The sequence below is a fragment of the Suricata suricatta genome, chromosome 13 (assembly GCF_006229205.1).
Source record: "Suricata suricatta isolate VVHF042 chromosome 13, meerkat_22Aug2017_6uvM2_HiC, whole genome shotgun sequence".
Classification (NCBI taxonomy): Eukaryota; Metazoa; Chordata; class Mammalia; order Carnivora; family Herpestidae; genus Suricata; species Suricata suricatta.
This window is the reverse complement of record NC_043712.1, coordinates 49992869-50011751: the sequence shown is the minus strand read 5'-3', so window position 1 is coordinate 50011751 and position 18883 is coordinate 49992869. Positions and strand designations below refer to the sequence as shown.

Here is an 18883-nt window from a genome sequence, read left to right as displayed (position 1 = left end):
GGAGGAAATAATGGCTTACAGGACATGGTGCTTGGCACCCTGTGGAGAGTCCCATGGAAGACCTAGCTCAGGTTGGTTAGATTGGCGGAAGCGTTTTAGAGCCCAGGGTGCCTGAGCTAAATCTTGCCGCTGCATACAGGAGTAATGTAGTGTCCCTTTTTGCAGCCTGAAAAGTGTCTTGGGGAATCCCTTTCCTTGAAACCAGAAGAGGTCATTGGTTGGAAATGTGGTTGTGTACCACTTCAGTGAGAATGGAATTCTTCTTAAGGGTGACCTCAAATTTAATGGCAAGCAGGATGTTGGAGAAGAATGGGAAGAATGCCGTTCCATATGAGAGTGTGAAAGAGTGGGTTGTTTGCAGAGTGGGATGTGGGGAAAAGTCAGAAATGAATGTCCATGGTCATCATCTCATACACGTAGTTACTCATTGAGTGGAGAGGAGTGTTACAGCTTTCTATGCAATGCCGAGTGGTAGAAATAGAATTAATGAGCAAGAACTGTGAAGAGACAGAGTCAGACTCATTGTATAAAAGAACTTCTGGCTATCAGTGCTACTTAAGAAAAAGAAAGCCATGGCTGTAACTCAACTCCCCAGTTTTAGCAGAGGCTAAAACCATCTTGTGAAGTGGTGTGAAGCACACTAGTCATCATCCCTTCTGAGTATTGTGGCAAGTAATTTGTAACTAACAATGTCACATTTTAATAATACCACTGAGTTTAATTCTGGTGATTTATCTCAAATGAAAGGGGAAGGAGTTCAAGTCTAGGCCAGGACACTCAGAGTAGCACATATATGAGTGTCCCCTTTGTGGCCTTTCAGGCCTATGAATGTCTCTTCTTCATGAAGTTGGTGGTAAAACAGAAGGTGTGGACGACTGTACTAAGACTCTCACTCACTGGCATACTTCTAAGATGGGTAAGCCCCACACAAGATGAGCTCTAAAGACAGGTTTCTGGTGATCCTGAAATTCGGGGAAGTCAAGTTTCTTCTCAGTTGTGTGTTTACAATATACTTCCACGCTAATATTCATTACAGGTAATGCCTTTGATGATTAGCAAAAAAATACATCGGAGAAATCTCAGCCTAATGCCTTGTTTATTTTTGGTTTTCAACACACTATTAATCAGGCTTTCCAAATACCAGATAACTGCTAGAAAGCAGAGCAATTCGGGAACAGGTACATTAATTCTTCTGAGTCAGTAGGGGACTATTAAAACATCCTTACTGGGCCAGCCTGTATCTTTCTGCCAGACAAACTTTCCCAGGGTACTGATTCCATTATGTCTCTGTGACTTGCTTAATTAGGTGTCTCATTCAGGGTTCTCATTACTTTAAGTGGCTATGTGTGCCTTCTTAAAAGGTTCATTTTCTTAACTTCACTGATAGAAAAATTAAGAATTTGAAAAGATTTAGTGTTCATATGACATGTAACTGTGAGTTATCCCATGTCCAAGTGGATGCTTAATTCATCTATTTATTATTATCACCAAACCTACACACTATCCTGCTCCATTTTAAGATCTTTCTTTTCTCTTAAACTCTGCTCCTACATCCCCGTGACAGCACCCAGGATGATGCAGTATCTGACAGTATAAAGTCATATCTTTAATCATTTTTTGCTCCACAAAGAATGCTGTGTAGTTCATGGGTGTTGCCAGTTAAGTTCAGGATGCAGTGTCTGCTTTTCCTCTAATGTAAAAGGTAATGTTCAGATGCCTCAAAACAAAAATCATATTCTAGTCAATCTGTTGTGTCGGTCTCTAGAGGCTGAAGCAGTGATGAAATGCTCAGGATCCTTAGATTCACTGTGGCACACCTTGGTAAAGATAGAACCTTAGCAAGGGATTGGCAGACTTTTTTCTGTAAGCACATTAGGCTTTGTGGGTCATAGAGCTTCTGTGGGCCCTGTTGAAACTTCTCAGCTCTGCTATTGAAGAGCAAAAGCAATTATTGACAGTGCCAAAAAGGAATGAGCATAGCTGTGTTCCAATCAAATTTATCTAAAGACACTGAAATTTGAATTTCATGTCATTATTATGTGCAATGAAATGGTAGTCTCCTTTTGAATTTTCCCAACCATTTAAAATGCAAAAACAGCTAGTGGCCCAGAATTGGCCCACTGGCTATAGTTTGCCAACCCTTGCTTTTCCTGATGAATAAAAATGTTACAGCGAGTACAGTGCGTTAAGAGAGCTATTTTTCTCCCTACCAGAAGTTGTAACTCACAAGACTAGATAGTAGATGGAGAACCTTATGATTCTAAAGTATGAGAGTTGCTAAAACCCTGGTGTTAAGAAAATTGAAGACAAATGACCAGAAGAATGTGTGTCTATGCTTTTACTTTCAGAATAAAACTTACATTGAGTTTTTATGTCCTGAAAACATGCCTATTTTTATATGTATTTAAGTTTCACCTCTAAACAGCCTTCCCTAATGGCTTCCTACTAGCATCCAGACAAAGTTAGTTAAGCTAACAGGAGCTCACAGGAATGGAAGTTGTAATTTAGGATGAATCAAAACTTATTTTCAGGTAATTAGAAAATCTGGGTGTTGAGGAAACACATTAACAGAGTTAAACTGCTGTTCTCAAATGGGAATGAGCTCTTGCAAGTTATGATAAAATATTTAAGTGGAAATCTTGGTACATGTTAATCATATCAGGCCTATTAAGAAGAGAATATGTGCTTGGACAAATCCAGTTTAAATATATAAGTAGCTTCCTAGCAAATATCTAATAAGTCATACTCAAGGTTCTCACAGAGTACTGACCCTTAGCCTTTCCATGACCACCAAGACACAGTATAGTTTATCAGAAAGTCTCCAAGACATTATTAGCAAGGACACAAATGGAGAGAAGCTAGAATTTGGTCAGCCTCCTACCTGCAGATGGCCATTGGACTATTTATTTCCTCCTCCGGCAGTGTTTCTTAGAAAACCTTTGACCCATGACCTTTGAATGACTTTTCTTCCCATCATAGTTATAGTGGGTGTGTGGCCTCAGATAGTTCATTTCTCTTCTCTGAGTTCAGACTTGCACATTTAAAACATCAGGGCTTTGGATTAGATGCTCTAGTGAATGGTCTCTTTCTGATCTTTAACCCTATCAAGTCATATCTGTCAGAGTAAAATCAAGAGCAAGAGCTAGTGAATGAATTTGCTGTTAAGCTGTTCTCTGTTTGAGGTATTTCTTGAGAACACAATATATAAAGAATTACATTGGATGAAGTTTTTTTTTTTTCAGAAGTGGATCTCAAGTGAATTTTTTTAATGATCTGATCAAATGTGTTTGGCTAGAGTTTGTTTTATGGTGATATATAGCTTAGGTAACTAAAAGTGTTGAAGGAATCAGCCTCATTGGGCAGAAAAAGTCAAACGAACTTCTTGGAAGTTTCCTTTCAGACCACAGGAAACACTGAATAGTTTTTATTTCTACTTCCTTTGAGGATTGAATTCCACACTGGGAACCAAACTTAATACACTAATATTGGCATCTCTGTTGTCTCTGTGGCTCCCCTGAGATCACTGGCATTTGCCAAGCTAGTGGCTTCTATAAATAGAGCCTGAGTGGTTGAGCTGTCTATTTAAAGAGCCCATAAGGAAAAGGGGTTTCCACATCCCAAATGAAAACCATTTTTCACACCTTCCTTGCTGACGTCTCTGTGGACCACTTCAAATATGCACTTCCAGTATCCAGCCTCTTAGAGAAGCCTGTGTAACTGAGGGCTTGTAGCCAAACAGCTCCTTTTTGCAGAGGCCCAGGGTAGAATAGTTCTTGTGGATGAAGTTTCCACAGACTTTGAGGACTTCAACCCCCCCCCCCAAAAAAACCCAAAAACAAACAAACAAACAAAAAACCTTCCCAGAAGATGGGATGTTTTCCTCCTGACCCTGTGTTGTTGACCACTACCAGATCCCCAACCCTGTCTGGGGGATGTTATAAAGAGCCTTGAAGTTCTGACTTGGACTCTTCCTTCACTTGGGAGATATCCCTGTTCCCTGTCCTTCTATGGGGGAGCTTATGCTTGCAAATTAAGAACACAGTCTCTGAAGTCATAATTGGGTAAGTTTTTTAACCTCTCTGTACTTGTTTCACAGGGTTTTTGAGAATTAAATGTAAAGGTATTTAAAGTTCTTAGAATGATTTCTGACAAGTAGAAAATACTTTATGATGGTGCTGGGTGTAACTATGATTGAGGGCAGAGATGGAGGAATGATAGAAGTCCATTAACATCCTAGTAGCAGATGACTTCAGAATATCAAATGGCCAGTTTCTCTGGCTCACTCTTTCAGACATCTTGAACTTTAGAATTGTTTCTTCCCATCATCACCACACAGGACCTTTGGATACACACTTGGCATCCAATTCCCCCATCCCTATCATGTAGTCTTTAGGGGATCTGCATTTTCCTCCTGTCACACATGTAACCTGGACTTCTAGTGTGTTTGTTGTGAACTCACTTCCATGACACCATGAGTATATAGAGGTTGCTTGATATTCTGCTAATACCGCCAGTACGTCCACATATGGCCATGCAAGTCCTGTACCTCACACCTCCCAGGAACCCCTGTTCACTACACTACAAAACACTACTTTGTACATGATCCAACTTACGGCATATTATAAACTCAAGTCAACCAGAAGGACATGGTCCTGACTCCTATGTGGACAGGCACCTCTTAAGTAGGAGTACTTCCCCAGAAGAAAAAGTATTTTCCTCTGTTAATTACAGTAATAGGAAACTCCTTACACACAGAAAAATATGACTGCAATGGAATAGGAAGTTTTTAAGTCTTGAAAAACCAAACGGAAAGATAAAATCTTCTGATGGGTTATGGTTTGGTTTCTGATTATGAAAGATAATCTACAAGAGGCTGATTTTATATGTAGGTGTATAGTAAGTTACTGAAAAATTTCTTGGAATTGAGGGAGGAGCTTTGTTAAAACAAAAACAATAAAGTCCCTGTGGGCTTAATTGATATCTGAAATTCTACCATCAAAAATTTCCTTCACTCATATCTGTATCATATATCCCACACACATCCCTTGGATAGGAGGATGCATTTGTTATTGTTAGTCATGTACACTGTAGGGTGAGTGAGTGGACCACCCATGTTGATAAGGAAAGCATTTTATGGGGGAATGTGGAGTGGACCCACACAGACTCTCCATGTAGGGAGGAGGACCCAACAAAGAGAGGACATGCTGACCTGCTGAATGTAAATGCTGACCATTCAGAATTTTGCAGAGATAGACTGTAGGATTGAGATTTTTATTTGGGATGAACGAAAAGTTCAAGGATTGATTAGAAGTGTTTGCTCAAGAGTATAATATACTTAAGATATTCCCAGAAGTTAAATAAAAAATGTTCCATCTCTTACTTAGTATAAACAGAGTTGATATTGCATTTTTCTTTCAGCTCCAAAATGTGCCACCATGCCTGGCCTACTGTAGACATCCTATAAATGCCTCTGGGGCAAAACATGATTCACAATCTCTACCTTCTTTTCTTTTTCTTTCTTTCCTTTTTTTTTTTTTTACTTTTATTTACATTTATTTCATGCTGAATTGACTAATGGGCCATATGTTTTTGTTTCTTTGGTTTTCTTCCTGAGGAGTGTGTGTGTGTGTGTGTGTGTGTGTGTGTGTGTGTGTGTACACATGTGTGCCTGCAACATCCTCTTTTGGTTTAGGAAAAGTTTGCTCTTTCTAGTAATAATCATCTCAGTGCAGCAGAGTGGGCTGACTATGAGCTCTATAAATCTGGGGTTCACTTTGAACTCATCTGGATGTGCTCAGTGACCAGAGAATCTATATCAAGACCCTTAAGTTCAGCATTACTCCTGCATTTTTAAGTATGTACAGCAAAAATTCAGTATCTTACTGAGTCATGGGACCTATGTCCAGCCCTTTTGTTTGGCCTGGGCACACCTACCAACTCCAGCAGTGTAACAACAGAATGGCAAACATGAATTCTATAACGTGGCATTTTTGGGTGGCTTTTTGTATATGCATAGACTCCATGGCCCAGGCAGCTTCACAGGTATTTTTAAAGTCAACATAAAGATTTTAACCTGTTGGTTTGCATGATTTTGTGGGGGTTTCTACGTCATGTTAATAGTCAATCATTTTCAGAGACTACCTCAGGCCACTTAGGGGAAGAGAAAGCCACCTCCACCTTATTTTTCCAGAAGATAGTGAAGTATTCTTTGAAGCAAATTTTAGGAAATTCCAGGTTCCTCTTTCAATAAATAGGGTTTCCACTTCTTGATGGAGCTGAGCTGACGTGAAGCCGTTCTTCCTGCTGGGGCATCTGCAGCTCCTCACAGTCTGCCTCAGGACTCGTTCTGTCACAGCCCCAGTGGTTGTAGGTCTATGCAAACAAGAGCTAAGGTGCTAAAGTGAATAATTCTTGTCACTCAGAATATTTGTTTTCTTATTTCAGAAAGTGGATGTCACCAGCAGGGCTGTGATGGAAATAATGACCAAAACAATTGAATACCTTCAACCCAATCCAGGTAAGGGACCACTTATTCAGGGTATCCTGCCAGGTAACTTATAGTTTCTCTTTGATAGACATTTAAGTTTGATGTGTTTCCACTTTCTCAGCCCACTTTTCTGGAGATTCAGTGACTTGGTATATAGCCCTTTGAGGAGGGGGGACTTTTGAAGGCTCACACGGAGGTAACTGAAGGAGTCTGTCATATTTATCTGACTCTAGGGTGTTTGGCAAATGGCATAGCATGGAGAGCTTGAGTGCCACATCATGTCAGGGTAGCCACAAGCTCTTAGTGATCAAACTTTAATTTTCAGGGGATGGTAAGGAAAAATGGGATAATTTTAAGATCTGATATAGCTGTTCCCATAAGGTGTGAAAAAAGTAGACATTTTGTGTGTGAAATACAGAGGGTTTCTGTTCATACAGCATCACTACAGATTTTGGAGGGTTGTTCTTAATTCCAGTTCTTCTCCTAGTACCTTGCAGGTCAGCATTTGTTCCTGCTAACTTGTTACACTCTAAGAGAAGGAAGTTTTAGTAGAGATAATGGATCCACCCCTTGAAAAGAGAACAGGCAGAACTGGGGAGTGTCTCTAGGTACAAGGTACAACAAAGGAAAACAGCCAAAGTCATCGACCTCCTCACTACTCTTTCTGACATCAGTTCCTAACTTTGAGTATAGAAGCTTGAAGCAAAGCTGAATGTATTTATGTGAGAAGTATGAATATTTAGGAAACTGCTCACTTTTAGGACTAGTGCCTTTTTGGGAGGTTCAGGTTGGGAGTCCAGTATATTTGGTGGTTCTACGGAAGATGGTCTAGACACTGTGTCAGTCTCAGTGTGTTTGGATACCAAGCATTCATGGGCAAAAGGTAAAAAAAGGAGGTGTGTGGTAAGAGGTGGGCAAGTGCAGTACTAGGTGCCGACCAGCTCTCTACTGCCTCCTACTGCTGACTGAGCTCTCGCTCAACCTTTATTTACCTGTGAGAGCACAGCTGCTGTTTCAAAGGTGAACACACTTTGTAGGAATAACATCCTTCTTTTTTTTCCTTCTTAAAATACAAGAGAGATGGGAATATGTAAGGAAGGAAAATACAGAAGGAAATACAGTATGCTGCAGGAACCAGGAATTTAACTGATTGTGAACCAAATGGTTAGCAAATTAGGCAAAGAGTAGCAAAAAATGAAATTTCTCAGTTTTACCAGAGACTTCTTTATGACCTTTATGTTCCACAGACATGCAGGGAGCTTTCAGGTGTTCACTTACACCTTGGTATTCCTGTCATGCCTGTGGCAGGTCAGGATCTGTGAGAGCTAGCCGCTCAAGCAGCCTCACCGTAAGAGATCAGGGCATGAGGGCAAGAAGTTTGTGTCTTCACCTTTGCACAGAACTTTGAAGTACTCTCTGATCTCCTGAGATTTACACATGACTTGTGCTGGCAACTCAGTGGAAGACTAAGAGAATGACAGGGTAAGGGTAAGGGAGGGAGAATATACTATTTATTGAGCTTTAATGCATTTGTAAGATGGTGCTAATTATTTACACTATGTCAACTCTAAAGTAACCTTTTTTATGATTATAGAAATAAAGCACAGTTGAACAGTTCATAGTTATGGAAAGGGGACTAAAAATCCATTGTGACATAAATCCGTAGTGGAAGCCCATCAGTGTTTGTAGTATAATGGACCTCTGGTGTAGGTAGGTGTAGTGTGTTGATGGTATGCCCTCTCACAATCCAAGGCCGCCCAGAATCTCCAAATGTGAGCCTCTTTGGAAATAGGGTCTTTTCAGATGTTAGTGATCTTGAGATGAACTCGTTCTGGAGTTAGAGTAGGCCCTAAATGCAATGACTCTTGTTTGTACAAGAAGGGAAAACACAGAGACGTGGAGAAGAAAGCCATGTGAAGTGGAGGCTGAGATTAGAGTGATGTGGCCACAAAACCGGGAGTTCCAGGAGCCACCAGAAGCTGGAAGAGGCCAGGAAAGAATTCACCCAGAGCCTGGGAGGTGTCCTGCAGACACCCTGACTTCAGGCTCCTGGCCTCTTGACCTGCGAGAGAGTAAATTCTGTCGTGTAAACTCACACAGTGTGTGGCAATTTGTTATGGTAGCCCTAGAAAACTAACATACTAGGCTAACCTTATTTTCTGCCAGAAAACAAGGGCCTAAGAATTTAAGAAACTTTCCCAAAGTTATACACTTAGAAGGAGATAGAGTCAGAACTGGAACCCAGGTCAGAGTGGGTACAACAGAAATTCATAAGGGAGACAAATTATTGGATTGAGACTTGTTTTAATAAAAAAAGATTACAGGAGGATGGAATGGGAAAGATAAGAATTTTTAGAAATGGCATTTTTAATAAAATGCTGAATAGGCTGATTAACTGCCAACATGTTTTATGACTGTTTGAAAATTGAATAGACATCTGCCACCAAGAAGAACAGTTAAGGCCATCACAGTGCAATCCCAGTTTGGTTTTAGAAAAGCAGTTATCGGGGCACCTGGCTGGCTCAGTCAGATAAGTGTCCAACTCTTGATTTCTGCTGAGGTCATGATCTCATGATTTGGGAGTTCAAGCCTCACTTCAGGCTCTGCACTGACAGTGTGGAGCCTGCTTGGGATTCTCTGTCTCCTCTCTCTGCCCCTCCCCCACTCACTTGCATACTCTCTCAAAAATAAACTTTAAAAAAATAAAAGAAAAGTAAGTATATATGGGAAGGCCACAGAAGTGTCACCCAGAAGAGTCAAGAACAAAGCACAATTTCATATAGTTATTCTATAGAATTTAGACAATCTGTATTTAATTGGTCTATGATAGACATGGTTTAGTTCCTCCATAAATCTCTCACCCTCAGAGCAGATACTTGTCTGAAGCACTTTTGAAAAGTACATTCGTTCACTATTCATGTGTCCTTGACAAAGGTATGTAGTAGTCTAGCAAACACTCAGGCACCTAGTCGTCAGGTACAGAAGATCAGAGAGAATATTCTCAAACTCATATAGTTTGACCACTTTGACCACTCAGCCTCTCAGTGGTCCCAGGAGCTGAGTCAACCATATGTATCACTAGATGCTGGTCCTGAATAAGGAAGACTGAGCTTGGATCAGGACAGAGACTGATGCCAACCAACAGATTTTCATGGACGGGCTGGTAGAGTCCGTGGAAATTCATGCTTTGAAGGTACTTCGAGAATATCTTCTGTTAGATTAATATCCTGGGATATGTTCTGGCTTTCAGATCTTGTGGGTTGTGGAGCATATACATTTTTTATATTCATAAAATCCAGTTCATATTGAAACGATGACCAGAGAGAGTTTAATTTTCATGAATCTGTAGATTTGCTCTCCACTGTGTAGGCCCCATGTCTACTCTTACCCACTTCCGGAGTAACGTTTTTAAAAGGCACATCCTATCACATAATTAGTTTGCAAAAACCCTTCAGTGGGTTTTCATTGCTTTTAGGACTAAATTTAAAATTTCTAACATGACTTAAATGTTCCTTGCTGCATGGTCAGTTTGCCGTTTCCTCTCCACCTTGCAGGTAAATAGTACTCTCAGGTCCAGCATAAAGGTCATTTAGAAGCCTTCCTTGATCCCTAGCTAGCTAGGTTCCCCTGTCAACTTCCCTGTCACGATTCCAGCTGCTTTGCCCTCGTGGCACATGCCACACTTACTGCAAATGTGTGTGATGTGTGTACTTTTGTTTGTCTTTCCCTGTAAGGACTGCAGTTGTCTTTTTTAAAAAAAAAATTTTTTTTTGAGAGACAGAGAGAGGCAGCATGAGCAGGAGAAGGTCAGAGAGAGAGAGAGCCACACACAGAATCTGAAGCAGGCTCCAGGCTCTGAGCTAGCTGTCAGCACAGAGCTCTAAGTGGGGCTCAAACCCACGAACCATGAGATCATTACGTGAGCCGAAGCCGGACACTTAACTGACTGAGCCACCCAGGTGCCCCAGGACTGCACCTGTCTTATCTCCACATCCCCAACCCCCAGCTTAGTTTCAGACAACTGTGGTGCTAGGGTGTTTGGACAAATGAATTATGAAACTCAGTTGACAATCACTGGTTATGTTATAAAACTGCAGTAATATAAAGAGAAGGAAAAGCTCTTCCTTTTCCCTCAACCATCTGCTCTACCCATGTAACTAACATTTAGCAAATGCATTTATTTTTATGCAAAGACCAACTTTAGATGCATTAGGGGTAGAAACAGGACCAAAATTGGGCCCCTGCCCTCTGGTACTTCACAGCATATTCCCCGAGGAGAGCAGTCTAGAGGGCTTCACAGATCATTCCTTCTGGAAATCCCAGCTAACTGATGAAGTTAAGAAGGGTTCAAGGGGTCACAGGTCTGCAGGTTTGCCCTGTGCTGCAGGGCTTTCGATAACATAGACCAGAGAGCTGCCAAGTCTTTTACCATGGATCCATGAAATATTCTGGAAGAGCAGTGTAGACCACTGCAAATTTGCAGCCTGCTTAGGTAAGAGATAATTTGAACATAAAAAGTCCTGCAGTGATTGTGAGCTCGTATATTATGGGCATCTAAGAACAAAATCATTGGAGAAGATACAGATCAGTTTTCTTTCATCTACTGCCTTGGGGAGAAAAAAGTACTAAATCGGCATTATCAAAAAGAAATATGATGCAAGCCACATGCGCAATTCTGAATTTTCTAGAAGCCACATTAAAGAGTATAAAAAGGGAAAATTGATTTTAATAATATTTTAAACCAGCATTTCCAAAATTTAACAAATATTTAAACTATCAAGAAATTTTACTTTCTTTTTCATTCCTATGCTAAGTTTTTAAATTCAGTGTGTATTTCATACTTACAGCACATCTCAGTTTCAACTAGATGATCAATTTCACATTTCAAATGATCAATAGTCTTGTGTGGCCAGTGATTCCTATAATGGACAGCTCTAGATAATTTACCATTCAAGCTATTTATTTTATTTTGATGTATGTTTGATGTTAGCTCCTTGGCTTATGTGCATTGGTGGTTATTTTTTCTATAAGAGAAGTGGACTCTTGATTTTAGACCAGGATATCTTTAATTTTTTTTAACCTTCTGCAAATCTGTTACATGGAACTGTACTGGAGATCTTCCCCTAAAATAGAATGACAGGCATGGCCAGATTGGGCTGCGTTTCCTTCATAGCCTTAGCTTGGTGATTGTGACAGAGGCTTTTTCAGTTGGCGCTGAGAAGTTGTTCTGACCCTGAGAAGTTGCATAATCCTATGCAGATTTCCAAGACGTATAGATAAAAAGCAGTTTGAACATGAAAAACACTGTGCACAGCCAAGGTGTGGTTCTCTACAGAAATGCTCTTCCCTTAAATGCCTACATGGCTTAGCGTTCTCCAGTGTGCCTCAGATTGGGGTTAAATCGGGATCGTTTGGTGTCTAGTCAGAAGTTTTTAATAATAATTTTAATTCTCATTTGTGGAATGTTGCCTGTGGAAGTAAAAGTTAGCTGTATTAATTTTAAAATCTCATTAATCCCTGGAAAGATATTGCATCAAGATTGTTACACTTCTTTCCCACAAGGCTCTTTCCACAGATGAAAATCCACTGATTATAAGATATTTGGTGATCGTGGGACTGAAAAGAGTTGTATTCATCTTGTTTTTCAGGGCTCTTAGCATTGGGACTGGGTCATTGTTTGCCCTCAAAATGTCTTCTGAGTAGGTGTACAAAAAATGTATCTATTTTTATCTTAAAGAATGGGAGATATGTACTGCACCTGGTAACCAGAGATTTTTCTTTTCTAAATTCTGATGTTGAAAAGTAATGGAAATGCATGAAGGACAGATTACAAAAGTAATTATGAGGAAAATATCGCTAACCTTGAAAGGAATAGGGTCTTTCAAGGATGAACATAGCAAAGGGGAAAACAAGCTAGGTGATATGTGATATAATTCATACACTATAGGTACTGAAAAGGCTAGAGAGTTTTCCTAGTTTTATTGCATCTTTGGAGAAAAAAATTGAAAATTAATAGGAACCTTAAATAATTTTTAAGTCAGCTGGCACTGGTAGATTAATGATCTTCATTTTCTGTGTCTCTAAGGACTGCTAAAACGAGGCCTTATTTAAAATATACTTAATCATAACAGATATTAGATGTTTGAAATATGCATATATATAGAAAATTAAACTAATGGAGTCGTAGTTTAATAGCCCTGAACTACTAATCCTCTACCTGCATGTGGCGTTCCTGCTCTCTGTCTGCCCAAGTCCCTTCTCCCTCTCATTCACCTGACTGCAGGCTCACTGGTCTTCCAGTTTTTCTGGTGCTTCAAGCTCTTCCATGCAGCAGGACTCGGCACTTGGATGTTCCTCCTTCCTGGAACACCCACCTGCTACTTACGTGACACCTGTCCTGTTACTGTTACTCATCCTTTCTGCTTGTCTTAAATACCATCACCTCCAAGAGGCATTCCCTGGGCCCCCTCTAAAACAGCTCCATTCTGCTGCTGCTGACTTCTCATGATGCCTGCAGGGGAGTCCCCCCCACAAATCGCTCCCATTTGGAGTAACATTGAAGCCATTACTGTGGGTCCGGGGTCCATGATCTGACTTCAGTCCTACATTCCTACCAGTCTCCATCTGCTCCCTTGGCGCGAGCGCCTCCAGCCTCCCTGCCGGGCCTCAGATGCAAGGCACCCTCAGTCCTCCAGACTGTGCTGGTCCTACCTGACCCCTTCTCCGAGTCTGCACGCAGGTCTCCACTGGAGTGTCGTCTCACCTGTGCGGCTTCCCTAACCCTCTTGTTTAAAACGTCACATCTCCTCACTATCTAAGCCTTTTCGGTTTTATTTTTCTTCATGCAACGTATCACCACTTAAACTTTTATTTTGTGTTTACTTAAGGTACAACTTCTGTCTGCCACTGTAATGCAAGTAGCCTGAGCGTAGGATTGTTGTTCACACACTAGAGTCAAAGAGCCTTGTTCTTACCTTTGTACTTCTCACAGTATTTACTTTTTATTTTACTTCATTTCATTTCATTTCATTTCATTTCATTTCATTTCAGGGAGACTGTGGGCAGGGTAGGGAGAGAGAGAATCTTAAAAAGGCTCCACACTCAGCACAGAGCCTGACGGGGGCCAAGTCCCACAATCCTGGGATGGTGACCTGAGCTGAAATCAAGAGTCAGATTCTCAACTGACTGAGCCACCCAGGCGCCGCCCTCAGTACTTACCTTTATATGTTGTTGTTACTTGTTCAATATCCTGCCTTCCTCCATTCCAACTCTCATACTACACAGTCTCCATGTGGCGGCCAGGTCATTCCAGTAAAGGTGTAAATCATATCATTCCTCTGCTTATTATTCACCAAGAGATTCCCAGTGAACTAAGAATAAACTCACTGACTGAGCCTCTCATATTTCCTTTTATTATTGTGTCACCATTGGAAATTACACTGTATTTTATCTTTTGAAAAGTCATCTGTTCATCACCCACATTTACCATGTAGAATGTAATCTCTACCAGGGTAGAAACTTTGTCCTATTAACTATCTCTAGTGTATACACAGTGCCCTCAGTTTTTTTTGAATCAGGGCTATTTATCTCTCCCACTGCATCATAAAGGCATCAAAGACAAGACTGCATCTGTTTTGCTCATTTATATCTACCCAGTACCTCACACAGGGATGCTTGGTAGTTGTTTAATATGCTGAATGAATGAATCAAATCATCTTAAGCATATTTAAGTTCCATCTATAGGAGTAGCTGACCTCTCAGGTAGAACCGTGATAGGCAGACTTGAACATGCTGGGATCAGAGCTGTTACTTTGTTTATAGAATATCTACTTGATGTTGTGTACAATTAATACATTTCACGATTGCTTTGGAAAAGATATGGAAGTGTATATATAATCCCATGTTTGAGATCAGTGGGCTGAAGCTATTGACAGAACATCATATTTATAAGTATAGATAGTAATTTTCCCATTTTCAGATTTCAGAAAACTGAAGCTTCAGGAGAGAGTAAATAATTTTAAGTCATGCAACAAAAGAATTGGAATTCATATTTAGGGATGATCGTATCCACATTCCATTTTGTTTTCACTCTCCTATTCTACAAAATGTGGAGACACATTCATTCTTGCTATGTGTGGTTAATACACTCTAGAATGACCTTTAATGGCCCACACTCTTGTACAGTCCCTTCCCTGTGAGTGTAGGTAGGATCTCTGCCTTGTTCCCAACCAATAGCATATGGCAAAAGTATTGGGACCACTACTTACCACTTCCTTGGTTAGGTTACAGCATAAAGTAAAATTGATGGGATGTTTCTTCCATCATTACGTTACATTATATAAATCTTTTGTAGCAGACTGGAGTGAGGGTCTCCCACTGGTTTGGAAGAAGCAAACGGTCTTTTTGTAACTGCCCAAGGAGAGGGTCAAGTGATAGGGAGTTGGAGTGGCCTCTAAGGATATAAGGGTGGTTGTGGCTCACAGCCAGTAAGAAGCTAAGGTCTTTAGTGATGTCACCACAAGGGGTTGAAATTTTGTCAACAACCTGAGTGAGCTAGTGGGCTTCCGGATATCAAGCTAGCCTGGCTGATACCTTGATTGTAGCCTGTGAGACCAAGAACAGAGGACCTAGTTAAGTTGCAGCTGGACTTCTAACCTACATAAACTGTGAGGTAATCAGTGTGTGGCTTGAAGCCACTAAGTTTATGGACCTTTGTTATACAGCATGGAAAATTAATGTAGTATGGCAGTTTGTTCCCTGACTAGAGCTCCTTTTTTCAAGCGTATCACAGTCTGCTGGGGTCATCTGGACATTTGCCCTTATCACTTTTGGCTCCTGGGATACCTTCCATGGGAACAGGAAATAGAGTAGGAAAACCTGTCACCTTTTTTTTTTTTAGCTTAGGATAAAGTCTCCGGAACTCTGTAAGGAGCGGTAGGACAGGTCCACTCTGTACTAGGACTGAAGATATCTTTGAAACAAGAGAGTCAAAAGCACTGGGCACAGTGCCTGACACTTTGTAGGGACTCAGGAAATGTCACTCACCTTGTCTTGCTTGTGGCCTACAGGGTCTGCATCCCTGAGGGTATCTCACGGGCTTAGCTAGCAATTCCTCCACTGTAAGATACATAGTAAGGTAAGGCCTCCACAGATAAGGCCTCCAGGGAGAAGTCCCACTGCAGAACGACACACACATTAATACAGTGCAAGTGTCCATCCTCTGTCTGCTCCCCAAACTAGAAGAAGCAAAGCTTCATGATGTTAGTACTCAGGGGGTTGTGTATCTTCCGTACCGCTGGTACCGTTCCTGTGGTGCAGCCGCCTGCTATCTGGGACTCGCTCTGAGACCTGTGCTGACACTTAGCAACATGCCATGCGGAGGTGGGGGATGTTCACTGTCCCATCTCATGGGGTTTTAGGGCTGCCATGTGCCACCACTCAGAGTCTTAAAATACCTTCCCACCACCTCCCACTCAGCAGGGCGTAAGAGAGCTCTGGTGCCTTGGAGAGAGGTGTTACATAACTACCATTATTTGGGTTGAAAGTAGCATGATCCAGGGCTAGAGTTACATATTTGTGTAAGTCAGTGGGAAGATATTCCTATTCCCTTTCCTCAGTCTCTAGAATAGTTACAGAATATTTAACTTTGAATGAAACTGCACAGGTTTGAGGGGACTTACCTCAGTCCTTGTTACCATGTACATCTTTTGCATCCTTTAATAACTGTTCGTGTGCACGCCCAGGGGGCACATTGCCTACCATGCAGAGAGCATCAGGGCTCATTTCTGAGATTTCACGTAGGAAAATCAGGCCATCACAAGTTATCACAGGTTGCCAGTGTGAAATATATGCTAATGTGTTATTTATTACATACATTTTCTTGCAAATATTAAGCTCTGAATCTAGTTTAGTATGATTTGGGGATTAGCATTCATGTTTCACTTGTAATCTCTGTATAAGACTTGACAGATTCAGTTAAAATAATTCAAAATTAATGGCTTTGCACCAGCTAAAGAAATCATTGAGTCTTGATAGGTAATGAAGAGGTAAGCGAGGTTTTAGTTCTTGGCCATTTTGATGACCTGGGTGCCGACTACAATTTCTTCAGCCAAAGGGGGAAAAGAGCTCACATTTATTTAGCACCTACTTTAATTACATATACATCACAGCTGTTGTGATTTTGTCATCACCACAATTCTATAGTTAAATATTATTGTCTCCTACATATAACCAGGCTCAGTGAGGCTGAGGGGCAAGACCTTCCTGCAGAGCTGATAAGAAGCAGACCTGCAGACTGAACCCTGGCCTCTGTTATTTCTTTGATAGCATGTGTCCTCATGTTAATGAATATGAAATGAAAATAGATGCTGTTAAATAGAATAATGCCGTTCAGATTATTTTATCTTTAAAAAGGCTGTATTTTCACATTTACATATCACTTTTGTTCTCTAATTTTTTAAAAATCTTTTATTGTTGATTTATTTTTGAGACAGAGACAGAATGTGAGCAGAGGAGGGGCAGAGAGAGAGGAAGACCCAGAATCTGAAGCAGGCTCCAGGCTCTGAGCTGTCAGCACAGAGCCCAATGCAGGGCTCGGACTCACTGACTGCGAGACCATAACCTGAGCAGAAGTCAGAGACACTTAACCAACTGAGCCACCCAGGAGCCACTGTCTTCTAAATTTTAACAATATTTGTTCATAGTATTTGCTATATTAATTGATTACTCCTAATGAAATTTGACAATTTTATACAAGAAGGGGAAGATAAATTACTTTTTGTTTTCATTGGAATATCTGCTTTCTCTTTTAAAAAATCTTATTTTTGTAAAGAACTATAAACAGAAACCAGATCAGTAGGAAATACTCTGGCTGGAGGAGGCCTTCTTGTGGAAATAAAAACAACCACAAAAAAGGCTTAAAAAAAAGAATAAAGTTAAAATCTTTACATTGGAGTTTTTCAAGTAAGACCTGTTGGTTTTGAATTCAGTGGTGGTTTTGCAAAAAGGTGTTTCATTCATTTTGAAACTTAGCAGGCTGTGTACACTGCCGTCTCCTCATTCGCCAGTGACCTAGGCCATGTGTCCTCGTGGAGGCTAGCGTATCCATGAGAGGGCCACACGTTTGAAAGGCCCTGCAGAATCAGGCGAACAGGTCCCCTGTGTTCAAGATGAGGAGACAGAGGTCCAGAGGGGCTTAGGTAGCTTGCCAAGGTCATGTGGATGGAAAGACCTCTAATCCCTTGACTCGCGGTGCAGCACTCATCCTGTTCCCCGAGTCACAGCGTCTGTCACACTTCCTCACCTCTGCATTTTTAATCACTTAACAAGTGTAAATATAGCTAAAGCTGACAAGTCCGAATTTGACCTATTTTAACAAAGATGTTAATAAAGCAGCAGGGGCCAGAGCAGCATTCTGGGACAAGAGCGGGCTTTTGAGACATAGCTGATGTGGCCAGGATTCAAATTCTTACTCAGCTTGTTGCTCCATGTCCTGGGGCAAGTTGTATCATTTCTCTGTGCTCCACTTGCTCATATACAAGATGCAGAAACCAAACCTGCCCTCATATCATTGGAGGGATTGAAGAGGTGATACGTGTGTGAATTACACACAGCAGATGCTTTGGAGATGATAGCTGTGAGATGAATCGTGGTCCTGATCTTCAGTTTTTCCAAAGACACATCAGTGCTCTTTCTAAGTTTTCAGACCAGATGGTAGCACTGAGGAATACCAGTAGGAATCATTAAGTGTTTGTCTGCAAGATCTCTGTTCTTTTGGGCAACTAGATTTGGTTTCTGTAAGGTGGGTAGAGAGGAAGAAAGGAATGAAGTCATCTCATTAAATCTGGAAAATCTGTTCCATGTCTCTGGTCTCCCCTGACGAATGCTGAATTCATGAGGTTAGAACATGAAGATGTGACTTGGAATGCTGTGGCCACCTCTTTGAGTGTTGCACATGTTTCATCAGCACAAGCCAGGAGCGGAGGTTGGCTTTTCTTCTTTCCTATTGTGACAGGCACATGCCCTGTCAATGTGTTTTATTTGAAATTTCACAGTTGAAGAGGGAAGGAAGCCACTTTGAGAATATAATGCAGCAGTTTAAAAGCAGATTGTGATTTTATTTTATTTTTATTTATTATTATAATATTTTTATGGAAGGTCTCTCCCGAAACAACCCTGTCATCATCTTGAGGGTGGGAAGGAAGACGAAGTGCAGCAGGGCAGACTCGCTGCTCACTCCTGTCCTCTCTCGTCAGCCAACACCCACCTTCATCACCCTGCACCCTGCGTCCCCTCCTACCTGTGCTCAGATTTGTGCTTGCCTCTATTCCAGCTTCCTATGCCACAAAGACTCTTGGTTTTCAGAGCTGCAGAAATCCCATTTGCTATAAACCTTGA

General features: G+C 41.1%; 1 protein-coding gene across 2 annotated transcripts in view; it reads left to right on the top strand.

Moving 5' to 3' along the window:
* The window catches only part of SH3GL2 (SH3 domain containing GRB2 like 2, endophilin A1), a 109988-nt gene that overhangs the window by 64682 nt on the left and 26423 nt on the right, over positions 1-18883 (top strand). For both annotated transcript variants that reach the window (XM_029920947.1, XM_029920948.1), the window contains exon 3: positions 6445-6517. In XM_029920947.1, the coding sequence (XP_029776807.1) occupies positions 6445-6517 (73 nt within the window). The remainder of the gene's footprint in view (positions 1-6444; positions 6518-18883) is intronic.